Source organism: Macaca nemestrina, chromosome 13 (assembly GCF_043159975.1).
Source record: "Macaca nemestrina isolate mMacNem1 chromosome 13, mMacNem.hap1, whole genome shotgun sequence".
Classification (NCBI taxonomy): domain Eukaryota; kingdom Metazoa; phylum Chordata; class Mammalia; order Primates; family Cercopithecidae; genus Macaca; species Macaca nemestrina.
Genome location: NC_092137.1, coordinates 1,513,011 through 1,531,152, shown reverse-complemented (window position 1 = coordinate 1,531,152; position 18,142 = coordinate 1,513,011). Strand labels below are relative to the sequence as shown.

The 18,142-nt window shown below is 41.0% G+C and overlaps 1 protein-coding gene across 6 annotated transcripts in view; it reads right to left on the bottom strand.

Moving 5' to 3' along the window:
- LOC105497556 (syntrophin gamma 2) overlaps positions 1-18,142 on the bottom strand; it is a 564,393-nt gene that overhangs the window by 187,385 nt on the left and 358,866 nt on the right. For all 6 annotated transcript variants that reach the window (XM_011768711.2, XM_071076129.1, XM_011768716.3 and 3 more), the window contains one exon: positions 13,029-13,139. In XM_011768711.2, the coding sequence (XP_011767013.2) occupies positions 13,029-13,139 (111 nt within the window). The remainder of the gene's footprint in view (positions 1-13,028; positions 13,140-18,142) is intronic.

Here is an 18,142-nt window from a genome sequence, read left to right as displayed (position 1 = left end):
TTTATAATTAATGCAAGTAATAATAAAATGTCACTATTTTACCATTCAATTTTAGAAAGACAAATCACACTATGTCAAATATTTTATTTTTGTACTGGATCACTTTTATGAATATATGCACTTATATTAGAGATATTTCATGTTAGAATCTTTTTTGGTTGAAAGAATAGAGGTGATCATCTCTTTTTGAAGAGATGCCATTTCAACAATATTTTGTTATTTGGTATTTATTAATTCCTAGCAGGAGCCAGCTCTATAGAACCTGGAAAAGAAAAATGACCCACTTTGCAAAAGAATTTCTCCTTCGATTAGTATGAAATGTTTGCCCTTTCTATCCTGGAAAGGATAAATAACGGTGTATTATAAACGGGCTGCTGCATGATGATCTCATTTATTCAAATGCCAAGTCCACCCTCTGTCTGCATAGACTCCTCTTCCCACCCCTTCTTCCAGGGTAATAACAACTGGCATCTCGGTTCTTTAAGTAACTTCTCCAAATTCACAATCTCTGAGGTCTGCAGGTTTTGTTACCTAAATCAGTAAATTTAGACAGAGGTGAGGATTTGCTTTAGTTGTTAGCTCCGGTTTTTTTTTTTTTTTTTTTTTTTTTTTTGTGGGGAGGAGAAAGAAGACCTTGGGAACACACAGAAAATTGTCAGAGGCCATGGAGAGGGAGGCGAGTGCCTCGGTACCTCTTCTGTGCCTCCAGAGCCTCCACCCTCTGGGAGCTCCCGGAAGCAGCCTGTGCTGCATCCCAGCTTGATTCCGGTTCGATGTGGCCGGTGTACGGATGGTGCAAAGCCTTAAGCAGTTTCTAGTCTGCAGATCAGGGAGTGATGCAGCAGCCAATACTCTCATTTGGCCATTAGCATGGGGGCAGGGGGTGCTGCCCTTTCCCCCACCTGACCATCTTGTCTCCAGCCTGTATGCAGGTGCCAGCGCATAGCTCTTGGGCTGCAGTGGAATGTGTTTGTTTCTGTGGGTTAAGCAGTTACGGCTTCCTCTACTGTGGTGTGGCAGAAGGGTTTACATTTTCCTCTTGATATTCATCAGCTTAAGATTCACACATCAGAGAAATAACCAGCCCTCACAATGAGCAAATCTTTTTACTGATGAGGTGTGACAAGCCTTCCACTCAACTTGAGGGAAAACTGGCAGGAAGCCCTCCTCCTGGAGTCTGGAAAAATATAAAAACAGCTACAAACCATTCCTTATATCAATGTGAGAACTGAAGTGGGAATTCAAGGTGGCTCCAGCCCCAACTAGCACATGTTAGATAACTCTGGTAAGTGACTGTCTTGTATCACGCATTAGGGAGTTTAAAACACTGCTGCCAAACAGCAAAAGAGAAAAGAGATGAAAGTGGACTTGATCAAAATAAAAAACTTTTGTGCATCGAAGGACATTTTCAAGAGAGTGAGAAAAGATGAACTATAGAATGGAAGAAAATATTTATACATCATGTATCTTAGAAGAATTTAATATCCATACTATGTCAAGAACTCCTACACATCAACAACAACAAAAAAACCAAATAATCCACTTTAAAAATGGGCAGAGGACTTAAGTTTCTCCAAAGGAGACACACAGATGACCCCTTACCACAGGGTAAGATGCATCACATCATCAATCACTGGGGAAATGCAAACAAACAAACAAAACCCTCAAAATGAGATACCACTTCACACCTACTACAATGGCTGTAATATTTGAAAAAGGAGAAAAGAAAAACATTGGTGAGGATGTGGAGAAACTGGAACCTTCATTGATGGTTGGAATGTAAACAAGTATAGGTGCTGTGGAAAACAGATGAGCAATTCCTTAAGAAAGTTAAACAGAGTTATGATATGGCCTAGCACATTCACTCCTAATGGGTATTCCAAAAAATAAAAAAGGGACTCGAACAGATATGTGCATGTAAATGTGCATTGCATCATTATTCACAATAGCCAAAAGGTGAAATAACCAGAGTGCTCATCAACAAATATTGAATAAAATATGATGTATCCATAAAATGGAATATAACTCAGCTCTAAAAAAGAATGTTCTGATACTTATTCCAACATGGATGGACCTTGAAGACATTAAGCTCTAAGCAAAAGAAGCCAGACAGAAAAGGTCGTCTATTCTATGATTGCACTTCTATGAGACACCTAGAAAAAGCAAGTTCATAGAGACAGACAATAGAATAGAGGTTACCCAGAGCTGGAGGTTGGGAGAAGGGGAAAATAAATTTTGCTCCTATCCCCTTATAATGAATAATCTGAAAAAGAAATCATAGAAACAATCCCATTTACAATAGGATGAAAAAATAAAATGCTAAGGAATGAACTTAACCATGGATGCAAAGGTCTTGTAGAATGAAAACTAAAATAAATTGTTAAAAGAAAGTAATGAAGACACCAATAAATGGAAAGGCATCCCATATTTATGGGTTGGAAGGCATATTATTAAGATGTTAATATTACCAGAAGTGAACCTCAGATTCAACACATTCTCCATCCAAATTCCAAAGTTATTTTTTAATAGAAAAATGCATCTGTAATCTTAAAGGATCCTGACTAGCCAAAACAATCTTGAAAACAAATAAACAAAGTCTGAGGTCTCATAGTTCCTGATTTTAAAGCTTATGGCAAAGCCACAGTAATCAAAACACTGTTACTGGTATAAAGAGAGACATACAGATGAATGAATGAATAATGAATGATGAATGAATACACCAGAGAGCACAGAAGTAAAACCTGGCCTATGTGGTGCCATATAAGTCTGCCACTCAATCGGAAATGTCTGTGCTACGGGCAATAGGCAGTTTTTTAATTAACTGGTGCTGGGAAAATTAGATATCCACTTGCAACACAATGAATTTAGGCTCTTACCTTATACCATATATAAAAATTAACCCCAAATGAATCAAGGACCTAAACATAAGAGCTAAAACTTTAAAAAGTTTAGACAAAAACATAGAGAAACACTTCATGACATTGGGTTTGGCAATAATTTCTTGGATATGACACAAATAGCAAAGGCAATCAAATAAAGCATAGATAAATTAAAAGAGATAATTAGATTGCACCAATATTAATAACTTTTGTGCATCAAAGGACACTGTAAACAAAGAATAAAGAGAAACTCCCAGAATGAGAGAAAACATCTGCAAATCACACACTTGATAAGGAGCTAATATCTAGAATATTTAAGAACTCTTACAAACAAGCAACAACAACAACAAAAAAAACTTGATTAGAAAATGGGCAAAAAATCTGAATATTTATCTAGAGAAGGTATACAAGTGTCCAACAAGCACATGAAAAGATGTTCAACATCAATAATCATTAGAAGATAATAAAACCCCAGTGAGATAACATTTAACATCCATTAGGATAGCCAGTACTCTCCTAGGAAAATCAGAAGTGTTGTTGAGGATGTGGAGAAACTGGAACCCTTGTGCATTCCAATTTCCTTTGTTGGTGGAAATAAAACAGTGCAGCTGCTACAGTAAAGAGTACAGGAGTTCCTCAAAAAATTAAAAATAGAATTACCACATGATCCAGCAATTCTACTTTTGTTCAATACCCAAATAATTTAAAACAGGGACTCAAGCAGATATTTGAACACCTGTGTTCACAGTAGCAATATTCACAAGAGCCAAAGGATGGAAGCAGCCTGTTTGCCCATGAATGAAAGGATTAAAAATTGGGTATATGCATATAATGGAATATTATTCAACCTAAAATAGAAAAGAAACAGTAGCCAAAGCAATCTACAGATTCAATTGCAATCCCTATCAAAATTCCAATGACATGTTTGACTGAAACAGAAAAAAATTCTAAAATTCATATTGAACTACAAAAGACCTTGAATAGCAAAAGCATTATTGGGCAAATAGAACAAAGCTAGGGGCATTGCACTACCCAGCTTCAAAATATACTACAAAGCTGTAACAACCAAAACAGCATGGTACTAGTGCTAAAACAGAAATATAGACAAAAACAGAATTGAGACCCGAAAGATAAATCCATGCTTTTACCATCAATTGCTCCTTTACAAGGGTGGCAAGAACACATAATGGGGAAAAGATAGTCTCTTCAATAAATGATGTGGGGAAAACTGGATATTCACATGCAGAAGAATGAAATCAGATCTTTAGCTCACACCATATACAAAAATCAATTCAAAATGGACTAAAGATTTAAATGTAAGACCAAAAACTATAAAACTACTAGGATAAAACATAGGACAAAATATTTTTGGCATTGGTCTGGGCAATGATGTTTTGGATATCATTCCAAAGGCATAAGCGATGAAAGCAAACAGACAAATTAAAGTCCATTGAACTAAAGAGTGTCTGCACAGCAATAAAAACAATAAACCAAATGAAGTAACTACCTAAAGAATGGAGGAAATATTTACAAGCCATGCATCTGATAAGGAGTTAATATCCAAAATATATAAGGAAGTCAAAGAACTCAAAAGCAAGAAAACAACCTGATTTTAAAATGGGCAAAAAACTTGGACAGTCTTTTCTCAAAAGAAGACAGACGGATGGCCAACAAGTCTATGAAACAAATGTTCAGCATCACTAAGCACAGAGAGAGTGGGGAGAATGGGAAACTGACGCCTCCAAACTGGTAGGTATTATTGTGTCTAGTACTTTTCTCTTTGAAAATCTGCATCAAAAGAGGCATAATTTGGATTTCTCTCTTTACCAATGCCTTTGAGTTGAAATATTATAGCATTTTAATTTCAAGACTAATATTATTTTGACTTCCAAAATATAGACCCTAATGGGGATGGTCCCTTCCAAATAAAAAAGATAGGAAAACAAAGCAATGAGAATATGATTTGTTTGATCTGGTGACGTAAACCATGACTGTGATGTACCTGAAAGAAAAGTAAAACACACCAGCCTCTCTCTAAGGTCACCCAGCGGACGGGTTTGAAGGCTGCATTTCTATCTTAGAAGCTGGAGTGTTTACCAGGGAGAGTTCTCCCAGTGTGAACATCCATCTTATATTTTGTCAAACCCAATCACAAGCGAGTTATTTAAGCTCATTGGACAGAACCTGAGTGTGCGTCATGTGGTTTCTCGGTGTTCAATCCAGACCCACACGGGCTGAAGCACATGTCTAGATTTAGTGTAATGATACTTGGAAAACGGAATTCACCTGTAGGACTCCACTCTAACATAAATTTATCTTAGAAGCCCTGATGGTTGAAAATAAAATGATTAGAAATTTTCTTGGTTTTCCCTGGGCCCAGACTGGCTTTACTTACCTACGTGGCCATTGTTTTAATGCTCTAACTTCCTCACCCACCTGTGAATCCCCAAAGCCAGGGTCAGAGAGGAGCATGAGTCCTTCCCTCTCAAACAGAAGCTATAGCCCCGGTTCGCCTTTCCTGGACCAGCAGGCAGCGTGGTTGGCTGCTGACGGCTCAGGCCTCTGCTGGGCTTCTCTCAACACTGAGAGAGCCAGGAAGTACGTTAGGACCCATTCTGTCACGTCTCCCAAAAATTAGCTTATATGTTGATAAAGTTTCTCAAAGCATGGTTACTTGCAGGAAACATTTATGAAGCATCTGTCACATGGAAAGCCAGCGGCTGATGCAGTGCAGGCACGGGGATACATTCAGAGTCCTCTACGCAAGGAGCACAGGCTCAGTGCGCTTTAGTGTCAACAGTGGCTGGGCCCCAAGTTGAGAGACAAAACACATGAATCTCTCCATGAAAAAGGGAATTACTGGGATAGGGTTATAATCAGGAAGAAAGAACATAGCTATTTAAGAAACAATTCACTTTTCTGTATTCTTTGAGTACTTTGTCCATGCACGTTTTGAATATTCATTTTCATTTTTATTTCAATAGTTTTTGGGGAATGGGGGTTTTTGTTTACATGGTTAAGTTATTTAGTAGTGATTTCTGACATTTTGGTGCACCTGTCATCCGTGCAGTGTACACTATACCCGGTGTGAAGTCTTTTATTCCTCAGTCCCCTCCCATCCTTCCCCCACCAATTCCCCAAAGTCCACTGTATCATTTGTATGCCTTTGCGTCCTCATCGCTTAGCTCCCATTTATGAATGAGAACATATGATACTTGGTTTTCCATTCCTGAGTTACTTCACTTAGAATAATGGCTTCCAGCTCCATCCAAGTTGCTGCAAAAGACATTATTTTGTTCCTTTTTATGGTTGAGTAACATTCCATGGAGTATATGTACCATGCTTTCTTTATCTACTCATTGGTTGATGGGCACTTAGGTTGGTTCCATGTCTCTGAAATTGCTAGTTGTGCTGCTATAAACATTTGTGTGCATGGTGTCTTTTTCATATGACTTTTTTTTTTCCTTTGGGTAGATATCCAATAGTGGGATTGCTGGATCAAATGGCAGTCCTACTTTTAGTTCTTCAAGGAATCTCCACACTGTTTTCCATAGTGGTTGTGCTAGTTTACTTTCCCACCAGCAGTGTAAAAGTGTTCCCTTTTTACCACATTCACACCAACATCTATTGTTTTTTTAACTTTTTGATTATGGCCATTCTTGCAGGAGTAAGGTAGCTTATATGTTGTGGTTTTAATTTACATTTCCCTGCAAATTAGTGATGTTTAACATTTTTTCATAGGTTTGTTGGCTGTTTGTATATTTTCTTTTGAGAACTGCCTATTCATGTCCTTTGCCCAGTTTTTGATGAAATTATTTGTTTTTTTCTTTCCGGTTTGTTTGAGTTCCTTGCAGAGTCTGGATATTAGTCCTGTATCGAATATATAGATTGCAAAGATTTTCTTCCTTTCTGTGGGTTGTCTGTTCACTCTGCTGACCATTTCTTTTGCTGTGCAGAAGCTTTTTAGTTTAATTAGGTCCCATTTATTTGTTTTTGCTTTTTGTTACATTTGCTTTTGGGTTCTTCGTCATGAACTCTCATTGGCCTAAGACAATGTCTAGAAGAGTTTTTCTGATGTTATCTTCCAGAATTTTTATAGTTTCAGGTCTTAGATTTAAGTCTTTGATCCATCCTCAGTTGATTTTTGTATAAGGTGAGAGATGAGGATCCAGTTTCATTCTTCTGCATGTGGCTTGTCAATTATCCCAGCCCCATATATTGAATAGAGTGCCCTTTCCCCAATTTATGTTTTGGTATGCTTTGCCAAGATCAGTTGGCTGTAAGTATTTGGCTTTATTTCTGGGTTCTCTATTCTGCTCTATTGGTCTATGTCTGTTTTTGTACTAGTACCATGCTGGTTTGGTGACTATAGCCTTCTATTATGGTTTGAAGTTGGGTAATATGATACCTCCAAATTTGTTTTTTCTTAGTTTTGCTTTGGCTATGTGGGCTCCTTTTTGGTTCCATATAAATTTTAGGTTTGTCTTTTCTAGTTCTGTGAAGAATGATGATATTTTGACGGGGACTGAATTTGTAGATTGCGTTCAGCAGTATAGTCATTTTCACAATATTGATCCTACCCATTCATAAGCATGGGATGTGTTTCCATTTGTTTGTGTCATCTATGAGTTCTTTCAGCAGTGTTTCGTAGTTTCCCTTGTAGGAATTTTTCACCTCCTTGGTTAGGTATATTTTTAAGTATTTTATTTATTTTTTGCAGCTGTTGTAAAAGGGATTGAGTTCTTGATTTAATTCTAAGCTTGGTCATTATTGGTGTATAGCAGTGCTACTCATTTGTGTACATTGCTTTTGTATTCTGAGACTTTACATGATTCATTTATCAGATCTAGGAGCTTTTTGAACGAGTCCTTACAGTTTCTAAGTACAATCATATCAGCAAACAGCAATAGTTTGACCTCCTCTTTAAAATGTTGGATGTCATTGATTTCTTTTTCTTGTCTGATTGCTCTGGCTAGGACTTCAGCACTATGGTGAATAGAAGTGGTGAGAGTGGGCGTCCTTGTCTTCTTCCAGTTCTCAGGAGAAATGCTTTCAACTTTTTCCCATTCAGTATGATGTTGGTTGTGGGTCTGTCATACATGGCTTTTATGACCTAAAGTCATGTCCCTTCTATGCTGATTTTGTTGAGGGTTTTAATCATAAAGAGATGCTATATTTTGTCAAATGCTTTACCTGCATCTATTGAGATGATAATATGGTTTTTGTTTTTAATTTTATGTGATGTACCATGTTTACTGACTTGCGTATGTTAAACCATGTGGATTTTCCCTCCGAGGGCCCTAAATATTCCCATGTCTCTGGCTTTGGGGGAGTTAGCTGCTGACACTCCAGGTTTGCTTCGGGAGAACCGTCTTCACTCCGACTTGGCCCTGCTGCAGGGGGAATTTTGTGACTGAATGTTGTAACTTCAATTCACCATACTGAACACGTTAGTTACTGAATGATAATATACTTGCTTGTTGCCACTGCTTAGAAAAGAGATTTGATTCAACTATATTTTTGTGTTCATTTGAATATTGTGTTTCTGGACTCAGCCATTGAGAGACTTACAACCAAAACAAAGATGTTGTGTTCAAACATCCTAAAAGTAGCCAATTCATTTTTCTGGAATGAATCAATTGTCCAGCCTTCTATCAAAGGTTATTATTTAAGAAATGGAAAGAGAAGAGAAGGAAGGGAGGGAAAGAAGGAAGGAAGGAAGGAGAGAAGGAAGGAAGGAAGGAGAGAAGGAAGGAAGGAAGGAGGGAGGGAGTGAGGGAGGGAGGGAAGGAAGGAGGAAAGAAGGAAGAAGGAAGGCTTTGCTTTTGTTTTCATTTTCTTGAGACGAGATTTTAAAAAATAATTTCGGATCTGTATTTGGGAAGGGGGCGTTGCGCTTCACGAGTATCATATTAATTGTTTATGCTCTTCCTTTTGATATCCATCTGCATGAGAACATTTAGAAGCCCCTGGTTTACAGACAGGGAGATGGGAAATTCTCTGTTGGGTGACATTTTGCTGGGGCTGGCCCTCCCTCCTGGCACCATCTGGCTTCCTGAAATAGTTTTCTCAGCACCCTCGATTCAGTCTTTTCAGTGATAAATGCTGTGGGCATCAATCGGCGCTCCTGCTGAGAAAACTCAGCAGCCAGGCCTCAGTTTCAGAAACACCCCAAATTCCTTCTGGTCTGCCAACCCCTCAGTGGTCCTAAACACGCAGGTGCCCAAGCCCTCCGTCTGTGGCTGGCACACTCAGCCGACTCACTGATGGCAGAGGCATAATTTTCAGTGGGGTTTACTCTCACAGATCATTATAGAGTGAAAAATACACAGTAGTGTTTCTCCCAGAGACATGATTCTGCAGTAAATTGTGCCTTGCTTTCAAGGCACAACCTCTGCTTCATGGATATATATGTGGGAACATCAGAAACTTCTGTAGGTATCTGTATGGAGTCATTAAAATGTATCTCATTTTAATGATAGTAGGAACAGTTTTCTCCTTAGAACTGATGAAACTCCTGTGAGTACATTTGGCAGTTTCTTTAATACTAATTTGCTCCTTCTTCGTTAATTTATTCATTTAAAACATTTATCAAGTGTACATATGTGCTGAACCTCATGCTGAATATAAAAAAGCTAAACTAAAGTTGCCCTTTGGAGGCTCAGCCTAGAGGCAGAAATGGACTTATAAAGAAATATGCAAAATACAAGCAATATGCACAGAAACATGGCAGGGTCTCACTGGGTCTCTTTTGTGGGAATTAGGAAAGGGCAGCTTCCCCTGTGCAGTGCGTGTCAAGCTATGTCTGAATAATCTGACATAATTTGCATGAATAACAATTAAACAGCACAAGATGGAAATTCTTCATTCAATAACATTTGCTTCCTCTCCACTCTTTTTTTTTTTAAAGGAAAAAACAGTCAAAGAGGAAGAAAAATATTTTATTTAAAAACTACTGCAACCTCAAATTTCCAGCCATTGGAATCCTTGTGAAATCATCCCACAGTCTTGAATTCTATGTGATTTTTAAATTTCTTCTATTACTTTTTTTTTTGAGATGGAGCCTCATTCTGTCACCCAGGCTGGAGTGCAGTGGTGTGATCTCGGCTCACTGCAAGCTCTGCCTCCTGGGTTCACACCATTCTCCTGCCTCAGCCTCCCGAGTAGCTGGGACGACGGGTGTCCATCACCACGCCTGGCTAATTTTTTTGTATTTTTAGTAGAGACGGGGTTTCACCGTGTTAGCCAGGATGGTCTCCTGACCTCGTGATTCACCTGCCTCGGCCTCCCAAAGTGCTGAGATTACAGGCGTGAGCCACCATGCCCGGCCAATTCTATGTAACTTTTGCAAATAATGGATGGTAGGAATTAACATTTCACTCTGCTCCCCAAGCCCCACAACTCCTCCTTCAGATTTCAGGAGAAACTCAAGTGTTCTCATCATGCACTAATTACTAAGGCAGTGTCCTGGTAGAATATTCCAGAAATATTTTCAACAACTACTAAAAGGAAACTTGTTTCATTGTTACCACTCATTTTACTAGAAAATCAACTTACTAGGAATACTGTTTTCTCTGACACTCCTGGTTAATTGATGTAATGAGGTAATAAAAGGTTCCTATTTCTTAAGACGACATATTGCTAACATCCAAGATTTGCAAGAGCTTTGAGTCTCACTCAGAATTCATTCCCGTGGACTCCTTATGTCCTGCATTAGCTTCTATAGTTTTCATTTCCCAGCCGCCATGTTCTAACTTTCCATATATCTCATATATTGACAACTGCAGAACCTCAGTGTGTGGAGGTGACTTCTGAAAATGCCCACGGCCACCCATGCACTAAGTGTTTGCAGTCATCCACATGTCTGTTTCCTATTCTGTGGGATAAGGTGGGAAATGCTGTCATCCTCGTCTGTGTCCCCTCTTCTTCCTGTGTAAGCTGTGAGGCCCTCGACTGCACAGAGCCCAGGGAGCTGGGGGGCGCGAGCGACATGCCCAGGGCCTTTGGGTCACTGCTCTTGTGAGGTCCCTGCCTCTCTCTACCCAAGTTCCTCCCTCTCGCCCCAGGGGTGCCACGGAGGGGCCTTGGGTGGCTCTGAGATCCGGTGTGGGGAAATGGAGGTGGAGGGTTTTTTAGTTTGGGTTTGTAGGGACATATTAATGTGCCCCACACTCATTTCTAAGTGTAGCTAGGTTGCTGTATTTGCAGTTTTACTTTTTTTTTCCATAAAAAATTCCCATGAATTATTTAAGCTTCAAGCCCTACGAATCTGGCGTCTATCCCTGTGGCCTCTGGAACTCCCTGGGGCGTTCTCCTTTCCACCCACCCACGATGGAAATATGTAGGATCCAAACACAGCAGCACAAGGCAGCCATGCCTGTCACAAAGCCTCTGTCCCACGCGAATCTAACATATTTCAAGCCCCTCTGTCTTAGGTGACCTGATACTGATGCTCCTTTTATTAACAGATAATCAAGAGCTGACTGATCATTAACAAATAAAACACAAATGGATTTAACCTTAACAGACACTGTTAAAAGGGTGTTTCAGATGCCATGGAAGCTGCTGGAGGTCCTGAAGCCTGTGCCCCGGGGATGAGAGGGGCTCAGAAAGCCACAGGGACACCGCGGGCATGAAACCCTCATGGCCACCGGAGACCTCGCGCCCTCACAGTACGAGACTCAGAGCTCCACAAGATTAAAGCAGCAAAAGGTTATGGTGCTCCTCCCCCGCCAGGGGGCCCAAGGCAAACAGCTGCATAAATAAACAAACCAGAGGAAGAACGTTCTATTTTCATCCCTGATCCATTCACATCCATGCCAGTGAAATACCAGATGGAAATTGATGTCAAGCCTCTCTCTCCACATTCCCAGGTTGCTGGCGGCTGACGACCCCGGGATGCGGCTCAGGGCAGCCTGCTGAGAGGTCAGCTCAGGGCCCTGCGGTCAGCACGAGTGCTGCTGCCTCATCACTGTCCCCCACCCCAGGAGCCACAGCCTCTGTACCATCTGCAATCAGGTTTTACTTTTGTCAATTTCCAAAACATAAAAATGTCAAACAATCACATACAATTTCCGTTGTACTTTAAGTACAGCTATAAATTGTCATTTCATTGAGATCAATGAAGAGAGGTTCAAAGTTGACCTAAACTTTCACATATAAAAATGCCACATGTGACGTGTTGCTCAGATTAATTCCATCAGAGAAAAAATGTCTGCAAAGTATTGACAATCTGTTTCCACATAATATATGTTCATGAGTCTCATATTTTTTAAAATTTATTTTTCAGTTTAGTAAATTTAATCTTGTCTTACTAAGTTTATATAAAAACTGGCTTGTAGGCAACACATTTATACATAAAATATGGTAAAAGCCAACACCTGTCAATAGTACAATGTCACCTCCAGGCAATGAATTTAAAAGGTCTAAGGTCTTTTAATTAACAAAGAAGTTTGTTCTCAATATTATGGTCAATTTATCACATACAGGGTGCAAACAAAATACAGTTTGTAAAACCCTTCCTTTAAATTTTGACTTCTGGTATATTTTGAAATATTGATTTCCTGCTAATATTTACTAAGATGCTTGTACATTTTAGTCAAACCAAATACTTTGTTTCAACAGTCACTATTTTAGGATATAAACGTCTCTCTAATAGGAAACATCCTGTACAGCTTGAGCCTCCCAAATCTGAAAATCCAAACACTGAAATGCCCCAGAATCCCAACCTTGAATGCTGACCTGATGCTAAATGCCCCAGAATCCCAACCTTCTTGAATGCTGGCCTGACGCTAAATGTTCCAGAATCCCAACCTTCTTGAATGCTGCCATGATGCTCAAAGGAAATGTTTATTTGAACATTTTGTATTCTGGATTTTTGGATTTCAGATGCTCAATCAGTACCTAATCCACAAACATTCCAAAATCTGAAATCCCAAACACTTTTGGTCCCAAGCATTTCAGATAAGGGACATTTGACCTGGACAGGCTCTTTCGATGTATCTATTGTCTAATTTTTAAGAAGGACTCGTGCTTCGGGACCTATTGGTTTATGTATGTGTGCATGGGAAGGATGGAGGCTTTTACCAGCGGACCATCTGAGCTGTACTTTATGTGTGGGTGGGTGGCAGAATAACCCATACCCCATACCTTCGTCTCAATCTGTTTGGTGTCCAGATTCTGAAACAGCAGCTTTACTCGAGTTTTCCCATCATCTGAAGATCCCTTAAGCTGAGAGAATTTAAATCTCCAGAGCACATTCTGTAAAGGAATAAAATTAATTAGTGATTTATAAACAAGAGTTCATTTATTTAATTAGCATCTCTTACTACATTAAACAGCCTTGTTACATCAACAGACATTCACATAATGTTTAAATCGATATTTAGCATGTAATGATTTGTCAGTCTCTACTTTCTCACTCTTCAATCTTTGCAAACTGGCTTCCTCCAGCCCACCCAGCTCTCCTGCCCCACGGTCCAGCCTCCAGCCCACCCAGCTCTCCTGCCCCACGGTCCAGCCTCCAGCCCACCCAGCTCTCCTGCCCCACGGTCCAGCCTCCAGCCCACCCAGCTCTCCTGCCCCACGGTCCAGCCTCCAGCCCACCCAGCTCTCCTGCCCCACGGTCCAGCCTCCAGCCCACCCAGCTCTCCTGCCCCACGGTCCAGCCTCCAGCCCACCCAGCTCTCCTGCCCCACGGTCCAGCCTCCAGCCCACCCAGCTCTCCTGCCCCACGGTCCAGCCTCCAGCCCACCCAGCTCTCCTGCCCCACGGTCCAGCCTCCAGCCCACCCAGCTCTCCTGCCCCACGGTCCAGCCTCCAGTAGCTGCTCCGCATGTCTTGAGGATGCATCAGCATCCACCGTCCTCAGTCCCTTGTCGCCCACAGTGGCCCCCACTGGTCTTCCCTTGCGTTTTCCTGTACACAGCCTTAAAACATCTTATGAGCATTGCTCCTTTTTCTGCTTGGAGAACTTCAGAAAAATTCACTAAAAGTTCCAGTTCTTCCTATATTATATAAGACATAGTCAAGAGTGCAGAAAAAATGAAAACCTTTAATCCTGACTGATACCACCCCATCTATGGCTATATGTGAACCACTAAACCTTAGTTTTTCATGAACCAATTTGAGAAATGTAAAATTAAAAATTAAAAATATTGCCTTTTAATACTACTGCAAAAATTACTTAATGTTTGCTAAGGTACTTTAAAGATGAAATGTACTCTACACACTCTTACTCCCATAAATAAAAAAGGCTGCAGCAAAGAAAGACTTAATGGATGTCTTCTATAAAAGGTAGTCTTTAATTATACATACTTCATTATAATAAATCTTTATCTTCCCAGAAAAATTCCACCAGGGAACAGTAATTTTTTTTTAGCAAGCCATAGGTCGAATTTCCATTAAAAGCTTTTATTTTTAAACAAAGAACATATTTTCCTCTAAGTGTCAGGAGAGGGAAAGGGGCTGCAGAAAACAGGGAAAAAGTTTCAAGAACACTTTTATCCCATCTGACCATTGACGGGTTTATTTCCTGCCCACATGCTAACCTCAAGATTCTTGGCCACATCTTTTCTTTTATATTAAATCAAGGAGCTAAATAGAATCTCCGCATTTTATGCCAAAGTGTCAAAGCACACGTTTCCTGTAGGTTTTGGGAAAATTAGAACTTCATAAGATCTTAGGGAACAGTTTCTCTGTCTCTTCCATGTTCACAGTGAGGAAACTGAGCCCAAATCCACCTGGACAGACTTGAGCATCAGGATCCTTTTAGAATTGGAATTGCCAGACACTGTGCAGAAACAGAATATTCCAAAGTCATGCCTCAGTCACTGCTTCCCATGTGATATGGTTTGCCTGTGTCCCCACCCAAATCTCATCTTGAATTTTAGCTCCCATAATTCTCACGTGTCGTGGGAGGGACACAGTGGGACGTAACTGAATCACGGGGGCAGATCTTTCCCATGCTGTTCTTGTGACAGTGACTAAGTCTCACATGATCTGATGGTTTTATAAAGGGCAGTTCCCCTGCACAATCTCCCTTGCCTGCCGCCATGTAAGACATGCCTTTGCTCTTCCTTTGCTTTCTGCCGTGATTGTGAGATCTCCCCAGCCATGTGGAACTGTGAGTCCATTAAACCTCTTTTTCTTTATAAATTACCCAGTCTTGGGTATTTCTTCTTAGCAGTATGAGAATGGACTAATACCCTATGGTCATCAATTCCAGAAGTGAAACATGTGTATCCATTCTTGTCGTGAGCAGAAGAGAGTGTGATGTGAGCAACGGGGCACTGACGCAAGCCCCGGAAGCAGATGGCAGCCACAGCCGGCCTGGAGGACCTGTCCCAGTGAGCGAGCTGCCCGAGCCACTCCTGCCCTGCTCCACCCACTGCACCTGCCTCCGGAGAGCCTCTTCCCACACTCCACACCCATTCCACCTTGTCTGGGCAGTGCCAAAGCACCCTCTCTGCAAGCTGTTAAGTGAAGGCTGTGACTTCAGCCTCTTACATTGAGGTAAGTCTCATCTGCCTTTAAAAGAACCTATTATCCATCATTTGTAGGACGGACCTGATCATAGGTATGTGCTCATCCATCAGGAAAAGCCGGGCAGTCTTGGCTACTGAGGTTTTGCCTAATTTCTCACAAAATAAGCAATACTCAAACGACTCAGTGAGCAGCAGTAAGAGGCTTTGGCTCAAATTTGATTTTGAAGAAAGAAAGCTCAGTAGTGGTCTACCCCTATTAGGATAGGGTCTTGGAAATAACCTAAATTAATATTTTGCATGGTATCATAAACTGCTATTAAAACATTATATACAAAAAGTGCAAAAATATCTATGTAAAAGTCCTGTTTATTGTTTAAAGGCTTCGAAATGGTCCTCACAGTGAAGTGACTTAGGTATATGATTATTGTCTTTTTGGTCCATTGATATTGCACCGTAACTGTACTCAACACTGGCAGATTTGAGAATAACGTTTCCTCACGAGGCATACACATCCAGTATATATGCTTAAAATTGTGTCCCAATTTTACCATCTAGCTCTTGTTGGGGTAATGGAGGACAAGGATCTTGTCAGCTTCTCTGGTTTGGGACAGGCTGCAACGTGGTCCAGGCACAAGTCGGGGCTCTGTGGGTGCAGGTGTGGCTCTCTTTCTGCCCTTCTCAGAGCGTGTGGTGGGGACGTGGTGGCTCCTCTCGTAATCATCCCTTCCAAATCACCCCGGTGGCCTCTTTTAACTCTTTCACAGCTTTTCCCTTATGCATCTCATAATAGCAATGTTTCTGTAAAAATGGAACTCGTTTTTCCATTATGGATGGCATTTCTGCACACTTTATTTAAAAGTGGTCTGGGTAACAGTTTAATTTCACAACTCTAAGCCCTTCTCCAAAGCGCGATCGGACCTTCTAGATCGGAATGTGGCATGTGCTCCACTCACAGCTCCAGAGACGCTGTTGGCAGCCAGTCACAACAGAGCCATTTTTATTTGTTCCACAGCCTGGGGGATAAACTCGGGTGGACCCATCCTCCCGTGGCACAGATAAAAGCTGAAGGGAAGCCAGATTTCTAGTTCTCCCTCTTGGAAGACAGAAAATATTTTTCCGTAGTTTTAGTAATTAAAGAGCAGCTTTGCAGTTGAGTGCACGTTACATGAAACATGCTAATGTTTACATATTACTGTGATGGTTTCAGGTTGTTAAAGATGATAATCACATCTCACTTCCTTTGTAACATGGTCTGATTGTTAACATAACTGACAGTGGAAGGTAAAACTTCCCCTGTAATGCAGTCCGATTGTTAACACACCGACAATGGAAGGTAATCCTGGAATCCTTCACGGTGGAGGTGCCATGGATAGTACCAGGCAACTCCATGACACCAGGGACTTTGAGGTACTCTCAGTTCAAACTTGATTCATTTCTTGGTGTTTTCCAGAGAGCTGTAGAGACACTTGCTGCTCCTCCTCATCAGGCCAAAGCCAAGTCTGCACTTTGTCTCCCACAACAAACAATTCCTTTTCAGCTTTTAAAAACAGATCTTTTTGTTCCTCTCCATCAACCTTAACTCAGCCCCACAGGTATCCTGTTCCTAACTAAGGACCAGGCCCCATGGGGGCCAGGGCAGCCCCACGACACTCTTGTGAGGGTCTGCACTGATCACCCTGAATACAGAATCATAATTTGCTGTGGTGTGGGGAGTGACCTGGTGGTACAGTTAGAATAGAAGTTGCCATTTAGAGACAAGTATAGCTTTTCATTGTGCCCCCAAGAGCAAGTAAATCCTGTGGTGGTTCTACCTCTCTAGCAGCTCTCAGTCCTACATGTGCAACCGGGCCCCATCCTGAGCCCTGTGGAGGCTGAGGGCTCAGGCAGGACCCCTCCCGGACCCAGGTTGTTGCCAGGTTGGTGCCTGGTGCGCACCCGGGGTCAGTCTCCGCTTCTCTCACACCACTGCGGGTTCTATTCTTGTTGATATTCTCTCCCACTTCTGATTAGTTACATGGAACAGGAGGGAAGTCAGTGCTAATCCAGAGAGCAAGAGGATGTGGACGTCACCCAGAGGCCCCACCGGCCTGGAGTGCGCTTGGACAGGGCAGGTGACCTGCCTGCACGGGGCAGGGACGCCCTCCATCTCTAGCAGCTAGGAGGGTGTTCTAGTTTATCCTCTTTAATTAAAAAAAATACTTTCCATCTAGAGATTTAGGCCATATAGATTAGATAATGGTCTTCTCATTTATTTTGTAAGTGCAGAAAATATTTTCATGGTCAAACACATTTTTTGTTTTCCTGCTTAACTCTTTTCTCAACGTTGAAAATAGATAGTTGATGGTTAATGGATTCAGGCTTGGAAATAATTGCTTGTCTTTCTCTGGCAAGCAGAGGTGGGCAATCAAGAAATTTGACTATATACAGGCTTCGAACCAGGATGTCCCAGCAGATGAGTTGGGTTGGCCTCCCAAGTCCAGAACCTCTTTCCTTGCAAGAGTTTGGTGAATAGGCATTGCTGCCATGTCATGGTCTAGTTTTGACCCAGAAATAATACACAAATGTCCTGAGTTAACAGTATAGTGTGGCGTAAAAGTGCTAATTGTCTTGTGAATATAAGCATGGTAACTCCCAAACAAAATATTTGTAGCCACATAATCTATTTGATTTTTTTTTCTAATAACTAATACAGAGGGCACATGGGCACTGGAGAAAACAACATTTTAAATAATTATTTAGAAGCATTTCATATTCAATGATATTTATTTTCATAATTGT